The sequence below is a fragment of the Vulpes vulpes genome, chromosome 6, assembly GCF_048418805.1.
Source record: "Vulpes vulpes isolate BD-2025 chromosome 6, VulVul3, whole genome shotgun sequence".
Classification (NCBI taxonomy): domain Eukaryota; kingdom Metazoa; phylum Chordata; class Mammalia; order Carnivora; family Canidae; genus Vulpes; species Vulpes vulpes.
Window position 1 is genome coordinate 96,044,999 of NC_132785.1, and position 27,336 is coordinate 96,072,334.

At 43.4% G+C, this 27,336-nt stretch overlaps 1 protein-coding gene across 3 annotated transcripts in view; it reads right to left on the minus strand.

Annotated features, from left to right (window-relative positions):
• The window catches only part of RTN1 (reticulon 1), a 216,728-nt gene that overhangs the window by 70,132 nt on the left and 119,260 nt on the right, over window positions 1-27,336 (minus strand). For all 3 annotated transcript variants that reach the window (XM_072761673.1, XM_072761674.1, XM_072761672.1), the window contains exons 2-3: window positions 26,211-26,984; window positions 17,652-18,410 (exon numbers count right to left, since the gene is read on the minus strand). In XM_072761673.1, the coding sequence (XP_072617774.1) occupies window positions 17,652-18,410; window positions 26,211-26,984 (1,533 nt within the window). The remainder of the gene's footprint in view (window positions 1-17,651; window positions 18,411-26,210; window positions 26,985-27,336) is intronic.

Sequence of the window (27,336 nt, forward strand, 5' to 3'; positions counted from 1 at the left end):
CTCCTCTGAAACGGAATTCCATGGAAGCAGGGGCTCTCCCCACCACCCACCATGCCTAGGGAAGATTTTTGGCATGTAGTAGATTTTTCATAATTATTTATTTAACGATGTTCCTGAATTTACAAATGTCCACTCTAGAAGAGTCAGGCGTTTGTTTCAGGTAAACAGAGGTCTAGGAATGTGTTAACTGCTTGACAACTATCACATGCACGCATGCGCACATCCACTCAGCTGAGGCAGGAGTCTTCAGGAAATGGACACCTAGAGCCAAGGGGATATATTTTTCTAACAAAAGCCTCATCCAGTGACCAGTAGGGAGAAACAGGGCCAATCAGTATAAAAGGTTTGGAAAGAGATTTGCTGCGTTCTACTAATTCTAAAACAGCAACGGCGGGCGGTGGGCTGGGGGGGATTGCAGCAAATAAACCAGATGGGGTCGAATGCCATGAAACTTACAGCAGATGGCACTAAAATATTAAACTAACATTTCCTTATGCTCCAAGCTGAGCTCTATGTTAATGCTGATTAGGGGAGTCGGTCTATTTTAAAACATTCAAATGAAAAACGAATCCTGTACTGTTAAATCATTTTGCTAAAAACAACTCTAAGCATTAGCATCTAAGTGCTTTCACACAAGCGATATGTTAATATTATTCAGGCAAGGTTACGTCTAACAAAACCACCCAGAATAGGAGAGAGAGAGAGAGAAAAGCCCACAGTCTCATGAATCTGTTCAAAAACAAGCTCAGCGTGGTAAAGCCATGAAAATCTGCTTCTCCGATCTCCATAGCAACAGCAGCAACCCTCAGACAGACACTTTAGAAACCAGATTTGTTTTTCTCTTTTCCAAGTACCTTTGCACGATATTTTGGGGGTAATGTTGAAATACAACTGACATTGCATAAGGTGTAAACACACTGCCTGTTCCAATTGCTTCAGTATTAGGGTGGCTTATCATTTTCTCACTTAACCACACCTGGCTCTCTGGGGATATCCCAGAAAATTTCTGTCAGCTGAAAGTCAGGCTTAATAATATTTATAGGCTGGCATGAGCTACCCTAGTTGAAGAAGATACTCTCAAGATTTATAAACTATGCAAAGTAATAAGTACACTATCTATCTGCTTTGCCGCTATTATTTAAGGCTTCCACCTAAAAAGAAGTCATAGAACATTCATTTTCTTACTGAATCTGAGGTATGGAGACTATCCAGTCCTAGTCAGCTCAGCAAGTCAGAAAAAGAATTAAAAATAGAACCATGTACACAGTGGTGCACTGAAGAACTCTTTTAACTATTCTGTATGTTTGAAAATTTTTATAATAAAATATTGGGAAAAAAGGAAATACATCTGATCATCATACAATATATAAATCAAAGGAACTTTTCACTGTTCCATGCTCTTATTACAGTCAGTGTATTGGAAAAATAAAAGCTGAGAGATATTTGCTCATTGGCTAATTAAAAGTGACCAACTGAAGGGGCGTCTGGCTGGCTCAGTTGATAGAGTGTGTGACTCTTGATCTCAGGGTCTTGGGTTTGAGCCCCACATTGGGTATAGAGATTACTTAAAAATATAAAAAAATAAAATCTTTAAAAAAGTGACCAACTGAAAAAAATTAGAGGATTCTTGAGGGAATCTGAATATGAACTGAACATTAGATGATGGGAGGTATGTTTTATTAGATGTAATAATGATACTGTAGTCACATAAGTAAATGTTCCTATTTTTAGAGATATACTCTAAAGCATTTAGGGGTAAAATAACTTGATGGCTGTGACTTAATTTTAAAATGCTCCCCTCAGAAGTCAATGAAACAAATCTGGAAAAAAAAACGGTAATGACTTATAAATTTTGTTGATCTATATGTGATCTATATGTGCATAATAGTATTTTCTCCAATCTGTAGGCAACTTTCTATACTAATTTATTTTAAATATCTTTAAAAAGAACCATGAGTATTCATTTTTCAAATCATAGATAAAAGTTAAGTGCGTGAAGAGTCGACCATAACCTTGTCTTCTTTAAAGGATAATTAAAATACAGACTAGTTTATGGATGACAAGTCTTTGCCAGTGCATATGAAATAGTCTGTATGGATTTTTGGAGTTAATTGATGCATAGTTATTTTTGAAAGTATGAAAATTGGTGGAGGGGTGCCTGAGTGGCTCAGTTGGCTGAACATCTGACTTTTGGTTTTGACTCAGGTCATTTTCTCAGGATTGTGGGATAGAGCCCCACATGGGGCTCCATACTCAGGAGTAGTCTGCTTGAGATTCTCTCTCTCTACCCCTCCCCCTACTCATGCATGTGCATGCATTCTCTCTCTCTCAGACAAACAAATAAATATTTTTTTAAATGATGGAAAAAGAAAATGAAGAAAAATGCACTAAACAAGCAAGATATTACAAGAAACCTCCATAAATGGAGGAAGAAATTCTCCGTAAATCCTGCCCCCTGCCCTGTGCCAGTCTGCCTGCCTGTATGGAACCGCACAGATGACACTGCCTGGAATTGGAAGCACACCAAAGCTTCCTTCCCACTTAGAATGACTGAATGCATATAACAAAAATGGAAGAGCTTTTCGAGAGACATGACAGTCATTGGAAGCATTTTACGTAAGAATCAAATCCTCAAGGATACGTTTATCCATTTTAAAGAGGTTAGTCCACATTTATCATTGTAAGAATATAGCTAAACCTTTTCCCCAAATATTGTTTCAAATATTCCTAAAGAATCTGATTATTCAAAAGGTAGTTTTCCGTAAAAATAAATCATAAGGCTGAACCTTCTTTATGTGTAGAGTTACACTTTGGGAGGAAATGAGAAAGAAGAATGTAAAATTTTAAGCTTGCCATGAATTCAGTTCCCTTTAAAGGAAAGTAGCCTTAATGGTTCTGCTAAAGCTGCTGGTCATTCTCCTGTGTTGGGAGAAATCCATTATTCTTGCCTGAGAGGACCAGTGTTGGGGGCTTCAGCTAAATGTTGACGAGGGGCAAGAATGTCCCTGAGATGGACTATGACAGGTGAGCATCGATGGTAATGAAGCAGCCCACTCAGATCCTCCCCATCCCAGGGAACAGTAATAATGCTCAGTGCACAGAAGGAAGATGGGCTGCTGATGGAGCTCAGGTGCATGGCCAGGCTGCCACTGCTGTGCGGTAGAGGCTTGCCATACTGCCAGTTTCCAAGGCCAGGGGGCTGATCCACTGCGGAGAACCCACCTCTGCTGCTTCCCATTTTCTCGTATCCTTGGCAACTGCCATCACTGACTATAACCTGGGTGTACACAGCCTTATCTGGTACAGAAAATATGATTCAACCATATGTGATAATAATTGCTGCTGTTTACAATGTGCCAGGTCTTCCAGTAAACTAAGCCCCTTAAAACATTATTTAATGAATTCAATTTAAATCTCATTACAATTCTAAGGAGTAGGAATTATTATTTTACAGAAGAGGCTTGGGAAATTTTAGGTCAGCAACTGGTGGATCAGGGTTCAAACTCACATATGTCTATTCCAGAGCTCACGCCCTTAGTCACTATGTAATACTGCCTGTCTCCATATCAACCTTAATAGCAAGTCTTGTTTTAAATTGGGTTCTGCTGTGTTCCAAATAACAAGAAGCATTCACTGCAGAAAGTTTTTCCATTTTATAAGGGCTATAAAGTTTCAATAGACTGGACTTGTACAAATTCCATAGGCTCAGCAAAGAAAGGCTGAACACAGGCCTACAGTGATGTCATCTTCTGCTTTGTCAACTCAAATCTATTATTGGCTATGTCAGCTGAACCTCAGAAAAGTGTCTTTCTCTGCTGACTCCATTTGTCCTTTCCTGGGATGATCACTCCAGGAGTGCACAGACAAGAGATAAATGCTCTTCATGAGTAACAGTCGGGGATCCACACACAATATTCTCCTCTTAATTGGCCTATTATTCTTTAACCTTTCACTGGACTCAATAACATTTAAATGAGCTCTTGGAAAAGAGCACAGCTATAAAGCACACTGACATACAACAAAGTCCCCTAATATACTTCAGTGTCTTCACCTACATGTCTGGAGTCACTATGCATTTATTTATCAAATGTTTATTGTGTCCCTGCTTACTGGCACTGGAGACACAGCAGCAAATCAAAGTGTGTGATATTCAAGAACTTAAAATCTACATGGTAGAGACAAGCAATAAACAAATAAACAAATGCACATATAATATAGTGGGTTATGATACATTCTGTGAAGTTCTAAAACAAGAGATAATTGTGCAAGAGGTCTTTAATAAGGACTCATCGAATTTCTAGTGTGCTACATGCATCAGCAGAGAGTCATGTTACTAATTCTGGCCAATGGACCATAGGCAGAAAGTGGCATGTGTCATTTCTAGGAGGAGGCTATGAAGAACTAGCATGTCTCTCCAGCTTTCTCTTCTCCTGGCATGGCAACCTGGGAAACCGTATGCTGATATTCAGTGGCATAGGCAAGAAGGAACTTGGATGCTTTTGTAATTGGACAAAGAAGAGTCCCCATCAACTAGCATCAGATTTTGCTTAAGCTAGAAATACATATCTGTTGAGCTAAGCCACTGAGACTTGGGGGTTTGTTACTCTAGTATGGCCTAAAAGTAAAAAAAAAAAAAAACACAAAATGCTGGATCCTGGGGAGAAACAACAAATGGGGCTTAAGATTCAGGTCGCCGTATGCCACAGTTAACTCAGTGGCTGCAAACCTTGCACAGACATTTTAGAACACCATAGGGAATTCTAAAAAATTCTGATGTATGGACATTACACTCAAAGATTATACTCTGGGATGGTTAGGGTGAGGCCTATATATTTGAGGTAGAAAACCAACACTCAACAGAAGAAGATAAATTGGGCCAGCTGGCTTTAGGAAGCCTTCCCAGAAACAACCTGTCCCACAATATGCTTGGGAAGGAGCTTATTAGTGAGATCAAGTCAACTTCCTATAAATCACTGGAAAGCAGCCAATCAAACTATGACATAAGAAGAAAGCCTATAAATTTATTAATTAAAATGTTATGAAAGATGTTGCAGAAAGAATTCCTGCATTAAGTCAGTAACTGGGCTAGACTCTTCCGAAGTCCCTTCTCATTGTATAATTATTATTAACATAAATATTTAAATAGGAATAAAACAAGAGAGTAATTACTTAACCTAAATGATTTCAATTAATCCTCACAGGAATCCTGCATGCAGGTACAGTTATCCTCTTTGAACAGATGAAAAAAATGAAGTGCAGACAGTTTAACTTGCTCAAAATTACACAGTTAGTAGTAGTGGTGGAACTAGGATCCAAACCCAGCTGGCCCGTGCATCCCTGTCCCAGTGAAGAGAAAGATACACAATTAAAATCATATAGAATCTAAAGAAGGGGAATCTAGACAAGGGACCACTAGAGAGGGAAGGACCTCAGGCATGGCTCAAGGATTCTGCTCTGATTTTGGTTGAGGATCCCAATCCTTAGAGAATAGTTCACAGGTCACAAAAGTGAGATGGAAATTTCCAATGAAGCTACCCATTCTTCTTGCTCTAATTCTATAGCAGGCAACAATGAACTGATCTCCACATTAGGATGGAGTTTCCCTGGTACATGTCCAGTGTAAGTTTAGAAAGGGCATTCTGGTTTCAACCAGATTCTAATATGTTTGCGTTTCAGAACACATGCTGCTGAGAATGGAGTCTTGGACTAAGGAAACAACTCCCTAAAACAGTGGATTAGCCTTACCTTAAGGTGGCTCATTCTGGAGATCTGTTGCATAGGAGGAATCATACACTAGTTCACTATTACATGAAAAAGAATTGGTTTATCAAATTAAGCCTGTATGGTTCACCCTAAGAAATGGGAAGCATGAAGGACTTCAAGGATACAGGATACAGGGAACATGTGTTCTGAAAGGGAAGCCAAAAGAGCTCAAGAGCACTGGGAGCCTCAAACAGCTGAGGGACAATGTTGAGGTGAGGGATAAAGAGTGGTGGGAGGCAGAGGACTCCAAGATACTGTGCCTATTTTCCAATTTTGCCTGGGATAGCCCTAGACAGAGGGATTTTTTTCTAGTTCTCCCAGCAGTCTATCTCACAAAAACTTCATATGCTTCTGCTGTTAAACCTAATGGTCACCACAAGGGCTACTTCTTACTTTGCACAACTCCAGAGGGCACCAGCTACTCAGCCTGTGGTTATCAAAGATCTGTTCAGTTTTTATGACAATATTTCATTAAGTAGCAATACAATGTCTTGAGGACAGGATTGTCTTTTTCTAGTAGGTTCAGAATAATGCAACAGTAATTCTAGCAGTGGGACTGATTGGCATCAGCAAAGCAGAGTACAAAGTAAAAGGGTGTATAGGAGAAGCAAGACAAAATCATGCAACTATGGGACATAACAATCCCAAAATTTCAGTGGTTTAACACGGGAGAAATTTATTTTGAGCTAACTTAATAGACCAACATGGTGTTTATTACTAGGAAAGCAGCTTTCCTAGGGTACTTAGTTCTTTTCTCTTTGTCATCTCCTAGATGTAGTGCCTTGAAGGAGGACAGCACACAACTGTGTCTTCAACATTGCCTCATATGGGACCCAACTCACTTCCACTCATGTTCTATTGATAAGAATCAGGCTCACAGCTTCACCTAGATGCAAGGAGGTCTGAGAAATCTGGGGCTTAACTGAGCAGCCACTTGCCAGAAATAACTCTATACTATGGAAATGAAAGTATCGACTTGGTAGAAAGTTTATCTTATCTTTACCTGTTACAAAATAGGCATCATATAAATTGGAAGAGCAAACATTATATACAGATGGAGAGATAAAACTTACAATTCAAGTAAATGATCTGTATCTCATCCTAGAGGCCTATCCATCCAGATGTGACAGATGAACAGTAAGGCTGAATTCCAAAAAGCGTCTCCTCACTAGGATTTTGCCCTCAGCCTCTAGGGTTTGGCTCAGAGACTTCTCAAACAAGGAAACCTCTTATGTTTTTAGCCACATAAATGGGATCTGAGGGAAAGGTGTGGTGTCCACAGGAATGAGAATGGAAACCATGAAAGGCTTTAGAAATCAAAGTCAAAGCCAAGATTTTTGGCTTTGGAATTAGAGCACATCCTTGCAAAACATATGAAATCTACCCCAAATTTCAAGATTCTGTTCAGAGAAACAAACAAAAAAAAAAACTAAAAATGTGGACCCCTGATAGAAGAAAAAGAAAGAAAATAAAAGGTATATTGACAATGAGGCTATTTTAGCTGTACCAAAATTATCTAGAATCAAATTACTTGTGATTTTATTTATTTCCAACATTGGATAAAACTATGACTTTTTTTTTAAAATGAGATTTCTTTATTTCTTTTTATTTATTGATTTATTTATGATAGTCACAGAGAGAGAGAGAGAGAGAGAGAGAGAGAGGCAGAGACATAGGCAGAGGGAGAAGCAGGCTCCACGCACCGGGAGCCCGATGTGGGACTCGATCCCAGGTCTCCAGGATTGCGCCCTGGGCCAAAGGCAAGCACCAAACCACTGTGCCACCCAGGGATCCCCCAAACTATGACTTTTTATGTAAAGTTGATTTACTATCTGTTGACTAACCTAAAATTAAAGAAAAACTAAAACCTTTCCAAGTAACTGGACTAAATTTCCAGCTAACTGACAATGCTAACACTTGACCTAACTGCGCATATGGTGGACTATGATGAAAGTCCTATTTATATCAATATACATTAACTATAGTAAACCTTATATCTTCAAATTCTAAAGTAACCTGACATAGAAAACTTTTAGATTTTTTTATAAACAAGCCAACTATTTGGAAATCAATAGTTGGAAAAGGGCTCTGCATGAGAGCCAGATCTTATTTCAAATCCTAGTTCTTCTAACCCTGAAACATCACCTGAAACAACTGCGATGCATCAGTCTTTGACTCCAATTTAAAATGAGGGCATTGATCCAAAAACTCCAATTAGTAGGCATGGTTCACAAATTCTACATGGTATTATATTTTATTGTTTGGTACAGGCCAAATGCTATAGCTTAAAATTAATTATGGTAAAAACTAAGTTGCCCATTGGAGAATATTTTTTGAAACTCTGTCCTTGTGCTTGTTCCAAGGAAAATATGGATGATGATTTAACTAATCAATCACCACAAAATGGTGCGGCCACTTAGCTATTCAGTGGGCACTGTAAAATCATTTAAAGATATATTTTCTTACATCATAACCCAAGAGATCTGTAAATATCAAATCTGGTGGTTTGAGATGAGGTTAAAAAGTAAAGGTTGGATATTTTCATCACAACCACTGGATGGCAACAGACATTAACACTGAGTTCAGATAATCAATAGGAAAACCACTTTTCTGCCTTACAAAATTTCTTCTGCACTTTTAGATGCAGAATCAAATCTTGAGATATTAGGGGGAGGTTAAAAAAAGTGAGCTTGGAAGTAAAAGAATTAGTTTGGGAACATATCATCTGCTTTTGCAAGTGATTTTTGTGTAGAAAAATCCCCCATGATTTCACTGCTCAGCCAAGAGTTGTAAGAAAATAAGGTAACTGCCAGAAGAGAAGACGTAAGCCAGAATGTTGTATTTACTAGAATCTGTGGCTTTCAACTGAATTATTTACTAGTGGCAGTGAAATCTTTTATCTTGTGTAAAATCAAGCTTGTAGCTCCTCACTTGTGCCTGGTACAACCCCACCCTCAAGCCCTTTCTCTCTTCCTATGATTTTTTCCAAGCTGTAAACAGAGGCCACCTGGAGGACTCTCCTGACTCAGGAGGCCCTAAACTACTATGAATGTGAATGCTTAGCCATCTGTGTTCCCATCATGTTTTTCTGGGGTCTTTGTTCTGGAGGCTCTGTGAGGTGGGGAGCTGTTAGGAGCATCCTCCAGAGTGGGCTGGCAAGATTGACATTATCTCCCCTCTACTTCTCCCATGAGGAGGTGGAAGTCTGAGAGTTAACAGTATACATTTCATTCTAAAGCCCTCACATGGGCAGCCCTGTTGGCCCAGCGGTTTAGCACCGCCTGCAGCCCGGGGTGTGATCCTGGAGACCTGGGATCGAGTCCCACGTTGGGCTCCTTGCATGGAGCCTGCTTCTCCCTCTGCCTCGGTCTCTGCCTCTTTCTCTCTTTCTGCGTCTCTTGTGAATAAATAAATAAGATCTTTAAAAATAAAATAAAAAAATAAATAAAACCAATACCTAATCCCAAACAGAAAAGCCAACTTTCAGAGGAAAAAAATGGAATGGAATGGAATGGAATGGAATGGAATGGAATGGAATGGAATGGAATGGAATGGAAATGAAAGGAATGGAATGGAAAGGAAACGAAAGGCAAGCCAAAAATTACCAAAGATTACCCTGAATGTTCTGAAAATTCAACCTCAACACAGTGCCTCAAACAGTAATTCTTGAATTCTGGTGTACCTAGGATTCACTGGGATTCCTCAGGCCCTCCCTAGGAGATTGTGGGGTGAGCCTAGGAATTTGTATTCTAACAAAGAGCTTCTGATATAAATGGTCCAACAACAACACTAAGGAACCCTGTTGAAAAAAGCCAAACAGTTCCCCGCAGCACCTAATCCTCTCTTCCTACCAACTGACCCAAATCTCCACAAGGAGAGAGAAAATTCCTGGACCAATACTTCACCTGATTGCTGCTTCACACCTAGGTCATTTAAAACCCAGAAGGATCATTATAGAAATGGCGCTGACTCAGGAAGCACTGAGCAAGCACAAAGACCATGGTCAGCTGTAGCTTTGAGATGACATAACCAGACTCAGTGGTGTGCTTGTCCCTACTTCAGACCCCACCTGTTCTCTGACTTTAACCTCTGCTCTTTGGTAGGCTGTTCTCTTTTATTAGTATAATTTTTACCCATATCCAGGACAGTACTTTAGGCTATCTGAAGTTTTTGTGAGTTCCTGGCCCTAGCCAAACTTGTACCTAATTCTGTGTAAATAATTGACCTGCTTGTCCATAATCCCTGCCCATCCTACCACATGCCTTATTTAACCTCCACAGGTACCCTATTTGACCCTCATTCCAGGTCCAGTCTCAGGCCAACCAAATATCACAGGCACCTAAACACATTGATGACCATTAGACCCCCCTCAATGGCTTGGCCATGGGAACATACTAGATACAGAGCTCAAACTATTTCAGTGCCATCATCACTCAAATGGATTTTTTTTTTTTTAACAGCAGACACACAAAAAATGGGTTCAATGACTAGTGAAACAGCACTAAGTTTAGGGTATTTTTTCCCTATTATAAAAGTTTTTGCATCTACTTGTAATCATTATGGTGACTGAAAATTGAAGATAATTTGAGAGGTGTTGAGAATAAAGTTATCCCAAACACCCATCGAATGGATCAGTAAGTCCTATAAAATCAGTCTCCAAAATCTATTTCAAATCCATTCACTCCTCTCCTTCTGCTACCATCCTGTCCCAGTCACTGTCATCCCATGCCTGCACTTCTGCCCTAGCTTCCTGATCAGTCTTCCTGCTTCCACACTTGTCCTCCTCCAACACTATCCCCTGATAGCAGCCAATGTGACCTTAAAAAAATAGAAAGCAGGTCATGTTTCTTCCTAGCTTAAAACTCTTTTGATGGCTCCTTGCAATGGTTGGTATAAAGACCAAACTGTGCTCCCTGGTCTGGGTATGAAACGGCACTGCCAACCTTCCAATCCCATTTCTTGTCACTGTCACCTTTGCCTACCATACTCCAGCTATGCAGAACTTTTTTTTTTTTTTCAGTTTCTAGAATGACCCCAGAACTTTCCTGCCTCTGGCCTTTGTATTTTCTACTGTTTGGAATTCTCTTTAATTATCTCTTGCCACAGCTGACTACACAGTTTCCTCCTCTCACTTTCCTACCTAAGTGTTACTACCACCAGGTAGTCTCTCACTCTCTCACACATCACTCTATTGATTTTCTTTTTAACTGAAACCTCTGTTTCTATAAATGCAAGACCTATGAGAGATGGATTCATGTCTGCCTTGTCACCATTATATTGATAGCATCAGGCATATAGTACACTTTGTTGGTTGAATCAAAAGAAGGATGAATGAATCGGTAAGGTCTTGCTTTTGCAAGGCTGGCATAACATTAGGTAAAGTTTATTTCATTCTGTATTAGAGTATTTTGTGGGGTTGCAAAGATAGAATCCAGTAGTGCAGAGACTATGAGTATCCCACCCAGACTTTAGTGTAAAGTGAGGTTAGCATTTAAAAGGGGTGGAGAATCCTCTGGAGTCAGTCTTGGCTCTGAGAATTAGAAGCATGTGAATTATATCCTTCAAGATGCATGATTATATCAGCAAGAAAGGGTGACTTATATGAGGGGTACAGGGGCTGGATAGTGAATCAGGATCCAACTAGTAGGGTCATTATTTATTAGAGGTACCATAATGTTTGCCATCTGTGAACTCTATCTCTACAGGCAAGTTCAAGGTTGACTTGAATCCACATTAGGAGCTAATCTATGCTCCACTCTGTGCCCAGGCAAATATACTAGAGACTTAAGGTTTACCATGTCCCCCCAAAATGACATTGAAGTATTACAGAGGTATAATAACCATTTCAGATCTATATATACAGCCTGTTGAAATGTCAAGAATATCTGTGTCTAGAAATAATAAGCTTCAGGGCCACCAAGATTTGAAGCAATTCTAATTAAACCTGAGAAGAAAATCTCCCCAGTGTTTTAAAGTCACCATTCAAAAAACATTGATTAATCTTCCAGACAATGCTAACTTTGTAACTACCTCAGAAGGAAAAGCCAATGAGGTTGAGCTGCTTACTGGCAACCTCATTTGGGATGCCTAGGTCAGGAGAGCACCTTCCGTCAATGGGCAAAGTCTCACAAAAAGTAGCTTAATCGTTTCGAATAGTCTAAGATGGAAGACTCAATGTCTCCACCTAAGTCATACATTGCGTATGTCCTCACAGAAGCCAAGTTCTACCCAGCAGTTCCTGGTCCATCTTATTGAAAGCTGGCTCGAGGGCAACAGCTACAGTGGAAGGGGCCTTAGTCCTTAGGCTGATTCTGAAATCTGCACTGTGAAAGATAGAGACCTTCCAAGAATCTTTACAGCCTGATTTATGAATTCAGTCTCATGAAAGCAAATAAATATGGGACTAAAAGAGGATGACTAGTTTTTAGAATTACAGGAAGAAAAGTACTTGGGTCACACTTATTTTGGTTCCCTTCAAATGTTTTAGGACAGAAGTAATACCTGGCATAGTAATGAGAAGCAGTAATAAACATCATAAATGCTAGGTTTATTTAGAAGACCTCCATCTGGTAGCCTTCCTGCAAATCATTCCCCCAAGGAGGACATAAGCTTTTCCCTGCTGCAAGGGGCTGAGCCTTGCAAGCTCAGGCTGCTACAGCTGGTGTCCACAAAGGGAAGGTACAGAGGCCCACTTCCCAGGGCACAGGAAGGGATGGAAACAGCTGAGTGCCCCCTCAGTCTCCCTAATTAAAAAATGACATGCCTAGGGCATGTTCACCAAGGTGGTTTTTTATCACAGGTCTGGGCTGCCCAGCTCATCTGCTTACAACCAAAATTCTCTTTAGCACGCTTATTGTAAGTACAGGTCTGTGCCCTGATGCACTCTGATTCTGCAGTTCTGGTGCAGGAGCAGAGTGGGAACCTGCATTTTTAATCAGGACCCCAGGAAGTTCTGAGGAACCTGATGCTCTGGCAATACTTTGGGGGCCACTGGCTTAAACCAACATTTCTCAGACTGGTGTCACCGGATGCATTCTTGAGAGTCCCACAAAGAGAATTTTCACATTTTGTATTTTTATTTTAATAATATTTCAAATGTTAAGAACATTCTGGGGGTGCCTGGGTGGCTCAGTCTGTTAAGCATCTGCCTTTGGCTCAGGTCATGATCCCAGGGTCCCAAGATCAAGCCTCACATTGGGCTCCCCGCTCAGCAGGGAGCCTGCTTCTCCTCCCTCTACCCCTCTCCACTCCTCCCTGGCCACTTGTGTTCTCTCTCTCAAATACATAAAATATTTTTAAAAAATTCTGAATCATTTGGATGATAATTTTATGACCAAACACTGCCACAAGACTTCCACCAAATGTTTACATTCATGTTGTACTTTTAACCTTGTCTCAGGCTAGTAAGTTTTTATTTAGATCCAGACTTGATTTGAATTCATGTCAAAGTGAAGCCCAAATGCTATCTCGTCATTGGCTCAGGAAGGGCACAAAGTAAGGAAAGGAGCAGATTTTGACAAGTAGCATCAACAAATTGCATTTGGAGGGTCTATGGGATGTCCAATAACAGTGGGGAAATGGGCTTGGAGCTCAGGAGAATTCTACAAAGCCAGAGATTTGGGAGGTGCTACACATAAGGCAGTAGCTGAAAACCTGTGTGGGTGACAGCAAAGAAAGGATGGACAAAGAAAGACAGGGACAGAACTCAGAAGCAAGAGGGAGGAACTGGAAGGAAGGTAACAAAAAAAGATTGGATAAGAGGTCAAAGAGTAAGGAGTGGAGCAGGAAGGAGTAACCAGGAAGATAAGGGTGGAAACAGTTCTAAGAAGGAGATAACAGTGTTCACGTGAGTGGGCATTGTCCCTGATTTTACCGTCAGAGGAAGCAAGTTACAAAGCAGCCTGTTCAATGTGATCTCACTTGTGCCATCACAAGTTATGCACAAGTTATGCAACACTTAGAGAAAATTTCTGAAAGAAACCAGAACAATAAAACCAAAACAAAAGGCTGTGGGTATCTCTGAGAATTAGATCAGGAGGGTGGAGTAGGGGAACTGTAGCTTTTATTTGGCACCATTTTGTTCGGTTTATATTTATTATTCTAAACATACACTACTTTCTCACTGATGTTTTAAACTGGCCAGAGCTATGATCTTAAATTACCAGAGAGGACAAGAAAAATGAGACTAAAAAGAGGCCATTTTAGGGGCAAGAAGGTGGCACTGTGACCCTTCTCAGGATGGTTACAGGTAAGAATGTGAAAGCTGACTGCCTTCGTCTAAAACACTGCTTCCCAGGCTTTGCCAGGCATAGGAATCACTTGTTAGAGTGCAGATTCTGACTCTATTTGTCTGAGATGCAGTGAGATTTCTAATAGGCTCCCACATAAGACCCACATGACTGGTCCAATATTTTCGAGTTGCAAAGTAAAGAAATCTGAATGTAGGGAGTAGACATGAGTAGGAAGAGACCACTGTTTCCCAAAAAGTGTTCTCCAGAGGATGAGCCCCAAGGAACATGCTGATTGAAAAAAGTGCTGCAATTAAGCAGGTTGGGTAAAATAAATTCCACACAGCCATCCCAATGAGTCACACTGTGTGTCAGTGTTTTATTGAGAATCTCTTTCTCGTCTTTTCACTTGGATGTTCCGGGCAGTCAAGGCTAACCTTGCAGCAGTGAGAACTTAGCTATGCTCTCAGAGTCTGATGCTCTTAAGAGGCCTTCCTGGAAGGTGTGGGGGAGCAGAATTACAGGGCAGTGAGGGTTCCGGAGAGCACAGAGGAGGGAAACTGGAACATGACATGTCTCCAGTGCAACAGCAGCAGAGCCTCTGAAAGGCAGAAAAACTCCAAAAATAGACCTCATGAGGCCATGCACACCAGCAAACCCTGAAGCTCCTTGACAGTATATACTACAACGCCTTCAGATATTTGCCAGACCTTATTCTAAATAAGTCTGGACCTTTCTCAACTTAGGATCAGCAGCATGGCTCCAAAACCAGGGAGATAAGCATACTGCGAATACTTGAACTTAAACGCATTTATACTGCCAGCAGCTTCCGTGGGCAAGAGCGGGCAACCAACCTGACTTCACTGCTGACAGAGTCCTGCTTGACACGAGCACAATCCAACTGCCCAATGACAGTGATGAAGAACAGCCTCGGGGAGGCTGGGCAGCACTGATCCTCTCACCTGCTGAGAACGAGCAGGTGAGACCAGAAGGAACCTCGGAGCTCAAATTACATGCTGGCAGCACTGAGTCATCCTCCCAAGACCTCTGGTGTTTGGCTGTCCCAGAACGGCCTTTTAGACTCCTTTGTAGATAATGCAGCTGAGCAGTCAGTTTCGGCGGGAGACTAGAATTCAAAGGACCCCTCAGTGCAGAGAGCAGAGGTTATTCACCTTGGCGTGCCTGAATCGTTTGAAAAGACTGCCACTCACTCCTCTCCACTGTCTCAGCTTGGCAGCAGAGGGTCCAAGCCATATGGGACAACTCACGCAGGGATGAGAATGACACCAGAATTGGCTGCAAGAGATGCTCTGAAGCCTTTGTATTCACAGCTGCAGTTTTCCGTGGCCTTTGCCCTTTATCAGAGGGCTGGTCACTCTGTCAGTTCCAGCTGTCAGACTTGTCTCTCAGATTTACTGGGGAGAGAAATGGGCCTGCACAATTCTGTTTTCTCATCATTAGCCTTCCCATGTATTTGCTTTTGAGAATAAACATATTTGAATGGCACTGCACACATGACGACCGTTGCAGGGACATTATTTAGGGGATAAAATGGAAACACATGTCCATTCAAGTACAGTGATATGAACTTGTGCTCAGCAGGACTCAAGCAAGCTCCATGGCTTCAGGTCCCAAAGGGATGGAAGGTTGTTTGTGCTCATACTATTTTCCGGGGCGCCCCGCATTTTGTAGGGTCCTTCCCCATCACAGTCAGAGTGGTAGCAAAGGAATCCAAAATTGGTTTTAATCTTCACCTTAACAAACCTACATTCCCACTTTAAATCTGTCATCAAATATCCTCACTGTTGCACACAGTAAATACACGTTAAACTCTCAGGGAAGAGTTATTTGGGAAATCAACAGTCAATTCTATTGGACCCTACATGATGCCACATGTCTAAGCCACCAGTCACCATGCACAGCAGGGTTATCTTTTTATCACATCCCTCTCAGTTTCCCCTGGCCCCGCCCCAGTTCCAATGTGTTAAAGAATTTAGAAGCTAGCTTCTGATCTACAATGGGAAAGATTTGCCCACTATTTTTATATGAAATACTTTAATTGCTACCAATATCACTGAAGTTATTAGCATATACACAGGAAGGAGGACATACCCTTGAAATGATTTATCCCCAAAGGCAAAATACCTTGGAAGAAGCAAATAAGCAGAGGAAGTGGGTGGGAGGGGAATTTGAATAAAGTTGTGCTTGGAGGGTTTGTTATAAAGTTCTACCTGGGGGGTATAGCTCAGTGGTAGAGCATTTGACTAAAGTTCTACCTGGGTGTTCTGCACCCCGGAACTGGAGAGACATTTCCTCCCTTCACTCAACACAGCCCATGGACTAGGCTGCACAGGGCCTAATTTATTCACTAGCTCTGATTCCTTTCCTGAAGTCGGTAATACAGGTGCAGTCAGGTATATGGTAGATGATCTTGAAGGAAGAATGCTACACATTATTCACGTACAGTGTCTGTAGGATAAAAATAAGAACTTCCATTTCTCCTGCATTTAAAGACTTCAACTCAAGGTTCCTTGTGGGAGAAATACAATGGCCAAATTGTAATCATTCCTAAATGATAAGTGACTTTAAAAATTAACTTAGATCTTGCTGAAGAACAAGAAGAATTCTGGAATTAACTCTGGTCCTTGTCCTTCTTTGAAGAAACCCACCCCCCCCCCCACCCCCCTACCCCCCCCACCCCCCCCCCCCCCCCCCCCCCCGTGAGTGGGACCAGGCCTAACCCTGAGGCAGCTCATCCAGGCGCCTCCCATGAATTCAAGCAACAAAAACATTCTGTTTTTCCGAGATTAAAAAACTATCCCCCCTCGCCCTGACTGGGAAAGTCCCTGAACATGGTCGTGTTGACCTTCAAAGAAATCAATCATGTCATAACCCGAATGCTATGCTACTCCCGCGGTTTTTTGCCTTTAAAAGATGCCTGTAATTGCTAATCGGGGCTCTGCCACCTCTGAGGCGGAGAGCCCGTTTGCGCAAACGTCCAATAAACCCTCTTGCTAATTGCATCTGCCTGTCTGGGGTCTGAGTCTCTGGGGCGTCCACCGGGACACATTGGCACCCGTGAGCCAGGGTCCAACACTTGACTAGCCAGGACACCAAAAACAACTGGACCGCATCAAGGTCCAAATCCCGGTTCCTTGGGTAAGAGACAGGAAGGTGCTGAGATCCCCGGGGCCCACTGAAGAACCGGCGGGGCTGGTGAAAGCACATGGGTGCTAACAGCCGGTTCCAGCCTCTAGAGGATGGCGCCACTCGCCATCCCGGAGGGGTGGGAAGATGGAAGGGAGCCAGCATCCCTTCCCAGGTGAGGAAATGCAACCCTGGGGGGAAAGGAAGGACGCCTTCATCCCGTTCAGGAGATCCAGGAGTGTATGTGGGAGTGCTCATTACTGGGGACCCGGCCTCTGCTAAGCCAGTGGGGCCACCTGGCGCACGTGGCTCTGCCACCAAGTCCCAGCTGTGAATCTGATCCTCCCCAACCTCTCCTCTCCATCGTCCCCCGTTCTCTGGCCATCTCTTGGACCTGCCAGGACAGGGCGACAGGGCTGGGCCTGAACGGCCAGGCTGCCCGACACTTCAGAGCACCCAGGGAGAGAAGGCTAAGCAGAGGAGCGGCCTCAGGGAGGAAGGCTGTCACCCTACCTTGTTGTTTACTGAGGAACAGCGGAGGGGGTGCCACGCCAGGACCTGGCGGCTCGGGGCCCTTGGTGGCCACGGGGCTTTGGCTGGGACTCTCCGGGTCCGCAGGGTCCCGCTGCGCAGTGGGCCCCTCGGGCGGCGCTGGGGCTCCGTCCCCGTCCCCAGAGGGCAGCTCGGGGCGGCTCTGGGGGGCGGCCGAGGGGAACCGGGGCAGGGGCCCGGGCTCGGCCTGGCCGCCCCGGCTGGCGGTGCCCTCCTCGGCCCGGGAGCCCGGCTCCTCCCGGATGGCGTCCAGGGCGGCCGGCTTCATCGGGGGTGAGTCCTGCTCCCGCTTGGGGCTCTCCTCCGAGGCCGAGGACGCGTCGCACGACTCGATGATGAGCTCGCTGTCCAGCTCGGCCTCGCGCTCCTCCCTCAGGATGCTGTACTGGATGGACGGCGAGGCGGGCGACGGCGGCGGGCCGCCCACGTGGCCGAAGGTCACATAGCCCGAGGGCAGCGCGTCCTCGGCGGCCAGCGGGTCCTCGGACACCAGCTCGATCTCCGAGTCCCCGGACTCCGCGCTGCTGGCCTCGTGGTCCAGGGGGCTGGGGAGCGTCGGCAGCCCGGACCGGGCCTTGGCCTCGGGCCTCTGGGGCCCCGGGCCCGCTGGCCTCGGGCTCTCGGCCGCTTCGTAGGACAACCCCTTTGCTTCTTTAATGGCAGTGATCAGCTCATCCTCGGAGATGCTGCATTTCCCCTGGGATTCTGCGGCAGATGGTTCTGTCGTCCCACGAATCGAGAAAAGAGCCACACGCGGACAGACAGATGGACACAGAGAGAAGAAATAAAACAAAATTCCGTGAGGGGAGATGTTTTCTTGTTGCTCGAGAAACACATATCTCATTAGCACAAAAATAGTCTGTTTCCAGGGCTATGCTGAAAAGGCAGGCCACCTGAAGGAAGAGGCTAATTACTGTTATGGCCCAATTAATCAGTGTTTTGCATACCCTTCTATCTTAACCTAGCTACTTTTAAAAATGACAAAGCAATTTCTTGGCAACAGCCCCTCCCAGTGGGTTTATCTATTTCAATGTGACAAAGATTCTAGAAGTCATGGTTTTAATTTCTGACCCCTTATCAGCGGACTTTTCCGAATTCACAGATTTCATCAGGTAATCTGATGTACAGAACCCTCTAATTTGGCCCACCAGTATCAACAAATCTGAAAACCACCCATTACTCCTCATCCTTTCATGTGCCCTCTTTCAATGGATCCTTGTATAGAATCTAACTTTTGAGCTTTACATTCCCCATAAGAAGCAATACCTTTACTCTTTTTTTAGTGAAAAGTGTAACAAAGTAGAGCAATAGAAGAGAAAGTTTTTGCCAGTTCTCCTGAGCAGGCTGCGCAGATTACCATAATGCACAATCTCCCTGGGCTTCTAATGGTAGAGCCCACTATTATTTTTTTTCCTTTCTTCCCCTCCTCTTGAGAAGAACAAAACCTGAGGGTCACCCCCAGTCCCCTGGGTGAATGCCTGCCTTCTGCCTGATGTTTATCCAGATGGCCTGAAAACTTCACCAGCAATCTTGCTGATATTTCTTTCCCTTAGATGAGATGACCCAGGATCACCATGACAACAGCTTTTGGGAGCTTGGTTTTTCCCTTGTCGTACAGTAGGGCCTTATTTCACAATATCCCAGACAGTGGTCTCTGGCCCTTTTAAAAGCCAGAAATATTTTTCATTTCTCCAAAGCTTTGATGTCACTGATTTGGCAGGGGGAAGGGGAGCAGACTATGGCTAGGTAATTTGTTGCTTTAGGATTGTGGGAGAACCCGATAGACAAAACATTTTAGATTTGTCTAATTTTTTATAAAACAGCATTGATTTTATCCTTTATCTACACAGCATTCATTCATCTATTATTTATTGAGAACCTATTGTGTGTTAGGCTTTCTTCTAGGCATTTGGGACATTTAGTGAATGAAACAGGTAACAAAATCTCTGCTTATATTCTAGTGGAGAACACATACATAATTATATATAGTAAATGAGTAAAGTTTATAGTAGGCAAGATGTTAAGTGCTGTGAAAAAAAAAGGAGTAGAGTAGGGTAAAGGGATCAGGAGGGCTGGAAGAAGGTGGGGATGAATCTGCAATTTTAGATAGGATAGTCAAGATAGACCTCACTGAGAAGTAACCTAATTCATCACATAGGGAGGCAAGAGAGTGGCTTAGGACAATCATCAGAGGAAAAAACATGCCAAACAAAGGGAGCCAATAGTGCAAAGGCCCAGAGGCGGGAATTGCAATGATTCCTGGGTATCACAAGGATGCCCAACGGGTCTGACCAAAGTCTTGCTTGTACAACATTCCTAGCTGACCATGAAGGCAGCAGGCCAGGCCTCAGGCTCAGAGGGCTACAAGGGGCCCCGTGTGCAAGATGGCCTGGTGCTATGTGGATCAGGAGACTGGCTAGTGTCCACTCATTTTCTACAACTAGGAGACCTGAGTGGCTTTGTATTTGTTTGTGTGATGATTGATTACCATCTGTCTCTTCACTCTTCTCCACTTTCTTTCACCCCCAGATTGAAAACACCAGAAGGGCAAAGGGCAGGCAAAGGGCAGCCAACATCTTTTTGTTCACTGTCATATCTCTAGGACCTAGTGCAGGAGCTGGCTGATGTGAAGACTAGCTGAAATCTTTAGAACAGTGGTTTCTTAATCATGTGCTCAAAACTACCCTCAGAAATTCTGCCTTTGGGATCCCTGGGTGGCGCAGCGGTTTGGTGCCTGCCTTTGGCCCAGGGCACGATCCTGGAGACCCGGGATCGAGTACCACGTCGGGCTCCTGGTGCATGGGGCCTGCTTCTCCCTCTGCCTGTGTCTCTGCCTCTCTCTCTCTCTCTCTCTGACTATCATAAATAAATTTAAAAAAAAAAAAAAGAAAGAAATTCTGCCTTAGTCGAAGAAAGTCTGAAGGGGCCTACCCATCGTACTTTATAACTCAAAGGGTAATTCTAATAGTCACCTCTAGTTAGGGTTGGTAGATTTGGCAAATAAAAATGCAGGACATCCAGTACATTTGAATCTATGCTAAACTATGAATGTTTTAAGTGTATGTATGTCCTGTGAAATATTAGTATTTTATCTGACAACACTACCTCCAGTTGAAAAACACTGAGATAGAGCATTTAGAAAAGGCTCCAGAATCTTGCTTCATTTACACAAGAGGAAGGATGGTATCGGGCAGCTGTGGGATGTGGGAATGGAAGGGCATGATGTATTTCATCTTGGGCAGGTGAAGGTACTACTCTGAAAGGGATCCATCCTTATTATGAGTCAAAAGCTTCTCGGTAGAAATTATACAGGCTGTCCTTCGTTCTTCATGGGAACCAAAAGTATAACGAAGTACCAGGAGGAATTGGAGGGAAAACTAAAACAAAATAGAAGTTCTTATACTCTCAGTTTTAAAATTGATGGGCCTCTAGCTAAGATATTGGGTCTTATGCATCACGACTGATACAGCAAAGCTAGAAGCTGTCAACAAAAATACTTGAACAGATTATGAAAACTGAGAAGGTTAGAACTGCCCTGCCTGGGGAGACGGGTTTGCTGCTGCTGCTAATTATGATGATATAATTTAGAATGACAAAAGGGAAGGTGAACAGGGGCCAGTTTACCAAGTTGCAGGTGCCACCATCCAGCTATGAAGGATACTGCCATTCGGTCTCCCCTGTATTCCTGGCTCAGTCATCACTCATCACCCAGAGGGATCATTTGAAAACATATATCTGACCCTGCCACCCTTCCCTTCCTTCTCCCCACTCTGGCCTTGCAGCTGTTCCTTGAACACACAAGACATGCCTAGCTCCAGACCTTGGCACTGGCTGTCACCTCAGCCTGGCACCTCTTCCTTGGGTATGAAGGAGCATTATTTGCTCCTTCCCCCACCCCATTCCCTTCCAGCCCTCAACAGGGAGAAGCCTTTCCTCACAACCACCCCCATCACTCTCTTACATTGTATCTTGCTTTATTTTTCTTCATTACCATTACAAATACCTGATACTATATTATACATTTATTAACTTGTGTGTAAGTCTTCCCAACAAGAATGCAAGCTCCATGCAAACAGAAATCTTGTTAGGTTTCACTGTATCCCCAGTGGTAATGGGACAATGCCTGGCACAGAGTAAATGGTCAACCCAAGTGAAGGGATAAATGAATGAATGATGTCTATTCCCAGATTAAAACCCTCCAGTGGTTTCCATTGCATTTGGAACAAAACCCAAATTCTTCATCCTAACATTGGAATCCCAGCCCACCTCTGCAGCTCTGTTCTATGCCATATTTAACCTTTGCTCCTTTAAAAATTAATAAAAGGAAATCTCACTAATGTAGAGCCCAGAGGCTAGATGGGGGTGCTATACCACTCAATGCCAATTACAGGAAGAACTATCAATTACAAACCCCAATAGAAGAATCATCAATAGGAAAGAATGATCACTTACAGGCCCCAAAACAAAAAGATGTATATGATCTTCTAGGAGAAGCTGATTACCTCTGCAACTCAGGCAATGAAAAATCATCATCACCCTGAACTCTTGCTTTTCTCCCATGGACTTGAATTCAAAACAATCCCTCCCAACTTCCTTGGTCTTATCCATAAAGCAATGCTCCTCTCCTTTGTTGGACTTGCCTATGGGTTTACCATAGATAGCACGTCCTGAATTGTAATGCTCTGCTATTCCTCAATAACCAATGTTTGTTGGCAAAATAACTGTTTATTTTTAAGGTTAATACTTCTTTGCACCATCTTTCAGTTCCCAAATAGTATAGCCTTGGGACCTGTGCACTTGCTTTCCTCTGCACTTGGGTCCTCTTTTGACCCCTTCCTTTGAATTGTGAGCTCCTTCTTCTCATTCAGATTTCAGATCACATGTCACCTTCTCAGAGAGGCCATCCTTGACCCCTTCACACTCAACACTCTATCGATCCTTCTAGTAATCAGATTGTAAAATTTCAGATGCTGCGTAATTGATTTACTTCTTATTGCTTATTTCTTACTAAGACAAGCTGGTTTAATATTGACCTCTCAATTACTATCCTTTCTGAGGCTAACATCTTTAAGAACATCCATGACCACCATAACATACATCTAGGCATTGTGTCAGAAACAACGTGGTGCCAGTCGGCCAATGGTCTGGTGTGCATCAGGACACTGAGCATGTTTTCCTAGAGTGCTTCACTTGTATTCATGACTGATCTTTGCTGAGAAGAAACTTCCAGTGTGTAAGCTGTAAGAACTTTTGCCTCTGTACCTCAGAGTATATTACTAACATGATGAAAATAGTTCAGTACTTTGGAGAAAATTACAAAATGGAATAACCTCCTGGAATTGAAGGAAATATATTAGACTCCTTGCTTAAGCTTCAGGGTTGTGGCTAAAATTATTCTAAATGAGAATTTCTCCTGATTCATAATTCACATAATTAGAATGATTAGAATTAGATAGATAATTAGAATCATTATTACCAGAATGTCACATGCCCAGAGTGCCAGGGGCTCACAAGATGGGAAGGGAACTAGGGTAATCTCTTAGGATAGAAAGAACAAAGAGAAAGGCCTCGGTGACAAACTAATTCCTCCTAGCTTTCCTGTTAATTTTATTCTTACCTGTTGTCATTTGACTCAGGTGTTATGAGGTGAGGCATGTGTGGAGAGAGGAGCTGAACATGGGAGAGAACTATGTACTGGGTCTTGGCACTTTCTCTTTCTTGAATATACTTTACTTGGAATGTTTATTTGGAGGGCAGCCCAGGTGGCTCCATGGTTTAGCACCGCCTTCAGCCCAGGGTCTGATCCTGGAGACCCAGGATTGAGTCCCATGTCGGGCTCCCTGCATGGAGCCTGCTTCTCCCTCTGCCTGTGTCTCTGCGCCTGTCTCTCTCTGTGTGTGTCTCTCATGAATAAATAAATAAAATATTTTTTTAAAAAAAGAATGTTTATTTGGAGCAACTACAGAAAAAAATGCCTTTGCCCTAATTCAATGCTGTTAAGTGGACAACCCAAGTCATAAAACTCCAAGATCATGTCAGCCAAATCTGTCTTTGTCGTATCTTGAAGTTGCTCCAAACCCCCAATGGGCTGTGGTTACCAAAAAAAAAAAAAAAAAAGGAAATTTCTTTTTTTTTTTTTTTCTTTTTTTTTTTTATTTAATTATGATAGTCACAGAGAGAGAGAGAGAGGCAGAGACATAGGCAGAGGGAGAAGCAGGCTCCATGCACCGGGAGCCTGATGTGGGATTCGATCTTGGGTCTCCAGGATCACGCCCTGGGCCAAAGGCAGGCGCCAAACCGCTGCTCCACCCAGGGATCCCAGGAAATTTCTTAATAATCCCTAAACCCTATATCATATCAGGTCTTTCTCATCAGCTCTGCAAACTATTTTTTACATTAGGCATGTGCCATGTAAATGAATGAATGTGCTGGAGCATTTCATGCTTCCTGGAGACTGCCTGCAGTTCTTCTAAAGTGACCACCAGACAACCCTGTAGGTTGAGAAAACATGACTGATAGTATAGCTTACATCTTCAGAGCATTAATACCTTTATGTCATTGAATAACAGAAGGGTTTTATCCTGAAGACCACAAGGAGGCTTCAAGCTCAGGTAAGTCCCTAACTCATTTTGTAATCTGGGACAAGTCACATCTAATTCACTTGGAGCCTCAGTTTCCTTATTTGTTGTCACTACTCAAATCTCAATTTATATACCATGGAAATTCACTGTGGCCTCACACCTCCATGTCCTTGAACCTCCTCAAAATAGAAAGCCACCCTCCCCTTTACCTGGTTATTTCCTCCTGCTCTGCTGACCTGGGACTGCTGGATTCCCAATGCTCCTCAGCACTCTATGTCTCCCTCTCTCAGAACACAAATCACACTGGAGTGTGACTATTTCCTTGGTCATCTGTTCTACTGGAAAGCAGATACTGTTTTTTTGTTTGTTTGTTTGTTTCAGTTCCAGCCTCACCAGTACCTCGTAGAGTGCCTGACCAAAAGAATGTATATAGAACGTGTTTGTTGAGTAAATGAGTGAATTTGAAAATTAGGGATGTGGTGCAGTGGATCTTTAAGACCCTTGGAGCTTTATAGGTGAATGAATCTGAGATCAGGCTAGGGAAGGGAAGAAATTGATTCTAAAATCTTTAGGGAAACAGGACTGGAGGGACTTCCATTAAGTCCTCTCAACACCTGCACTTACTGTATTATCAGGATTTAGAGCAATCACTCCTAATAGGCTTTGATCTGTTTTAAGACTTCAGTAAAAGCTCTTGCACCTGACTACTGAAAATCAATTTTTGGATATAGGAAAGATTTGTAAATCACTTTTGACTAGGATAGGAATGCCAGCCACTGGAAGAAGGGGAAGATCCAAGAACCTCTCATTATCTTCTCCATCCTGATGCTTCCTGAACATTGAAGAGAGGTAGAGATGTAAAGGCTCCACCTTTGCCACCTGGGGTGTGGTGGTACAGGGTAGAGTGGGGATGCTCCTGCTACTACCCTGACCCCTCACCTGAGTACAGGAGACCCCTTTGTATTTGAGAGGATATATTCAGTGTGGTTTAACTCCCTGCCTTGGGTCACAGTAGGAGAATTTTCAAGTTGAAAAAGATCAGAGCTTAGTGAATTCTGAAATTTTTAATTCTAATCAAATATATCCCCTACGTTTAAGAAATAAAACTGAGGGTCATTTGAGTTGCTCAGTCAGTTAAACATTTGCTTTGGGCTCAGGTCATGATCCCAGGGTCCTGGGATCCAGCCCCAAGTCCAGCTCCCTGCTCAGCAAGAGAGTATGCTTCTCCCTCTCCCTCCACCCCTCCCCCTGCTTGTGCTCGTGCACTCTCTCTCTCTCTCTCTCAAATAAATAAAAAAAATCTTTAAAAAGAAATAAAAAATAAAACTGTATGCAGAACTTCAACAAGGTAAAAAGACAAAAAAATGGCTCCACTGAGTCAACTGAAGGACAAAGAAGAGTATCTTTTTTTTAGGTTTCCTCTCACTGCTCACATCGCCCTAAAGACCCTGATGTGCACCCCAGCCTCCCCTTCATTGTACAGACTTGGAGCTGAGGCAAGGAATGTGCAATGCCCTGTCCCAGGTGGTCCAGCTGGTCCAGGGAGGACAGGCAGGATGCTCTCTCTGTGATGTCCCCCGCAGGAGACCTGGAAGTCTGAATGGGAAGCTAATCTAGAAGCAGGCAGCACCTCCCTCTCTGCTCTGAATGCTAGAGTCACATGAGAATTTTCATGTTCCAGTGTATCATCTTTCTTTACCTCTCCCCTCAAACGAAGAAACACCTTACAAGACAAATCTGATAGAACTTTTAGGAAAACCCCAATCTCAATCTTTGTACCATGGGCACAAGGCCGAAAAAGATGTATGTTAATTAAATCAGTTAAACTGAGCCTTAAAGGGATCCTACAGTAAAATATTTTGAATGCAGATTCACATCCTTTAATATTCAGATCTCCCTATCCTGCGTTTTCCCAAGGCAGGGAATACCATTCCCTTACCTGTCCCGGAAGACGGGGGTGTGACTGATCCCGGGCTGTCATCTTCAGGCTCCGAGACGGTGACTGTGGGGACCGTGTCAGGACTTGGTTTCAGACAGACATCTTGCTTCTCGGGGGTTTCCTCTTGGGTCGCAGTTTCAACAGAAGGCTCGATTTCAGTCAGCGTGATTTTGACAGGGGCAGTGATCAGAGGAGCGCTGTGCTGTTCTTCAGAGAGATCATCGATATAAGGTGCAAATGTTGATTCTTCAAATAAATGGTCCTTGAGGATTTTTCCCTCCACAGGAACTGGTTTCTCTGGTTCACGAGCCTCTTCGGATTTTGTCAAGATTCCAGTGTCCTTCGTCTTAAAGTCCGAGCCTTTCTCTTCCAGTGCGGGGTGACATTGCTCCTGATATTTCGGCTCCTTGGGCCTGGTTATGTCAATGTATTTATAGGCTTCTGCTTTCATCTGGTCCAGGGGGTCTGCTAAGATTTTGTTCACTTCCGCGGACTCTGCAGGAGTCATCTCTATTCCAGAATCAGAACTAAATAAGCCACGAGGCTCTGTCCCAGGCACATCTGGTAAGGAGGGCTCTGGGGTACTCAACTCCCCAGGGCTCTCCGAAGTGGTGACTTGGCCATTTTCCTTCTGAAGAATTCCAGTGAAATACGTAGAATCCTCCCGAGGTGGGTAACAGATGTTGGAAAGCAGAGATGTGTAACACGATCCTTCCCTGTCCTTTGACGCTGTTGAAAAGGTATGATCCCCGGCCCTGGAGACATCTGCCGCACCTATGAATCAAAACAGCAGCAGACAGTGAGTGGGCGTCTGGCTTCCCGTCTCTCTCCTGCCTCACCCACCACCCACCCCGGTCCTGGGGAGACACGGCATCCTTTCTCCCGAAGCCCTTGGACTTCCTCAGAGCACACTCATCATGTTCATGCTCCTTGTCCCCCTCTGGGCCCACAGCACGGGTGGTTTCCTGGGAGCAGAGCGCACAGGTTCACGTAAGCTGTCACACTCAGAGAAGCTCGGGGACAGACACCCAAGGAATGGAAAGCTGAGTTTTCAAAATCTACTATCTCCGTATACAAGGAACTGGTCCTTCAGGGTATTACTCAGCAGAATCCCTCTTTGTATCTC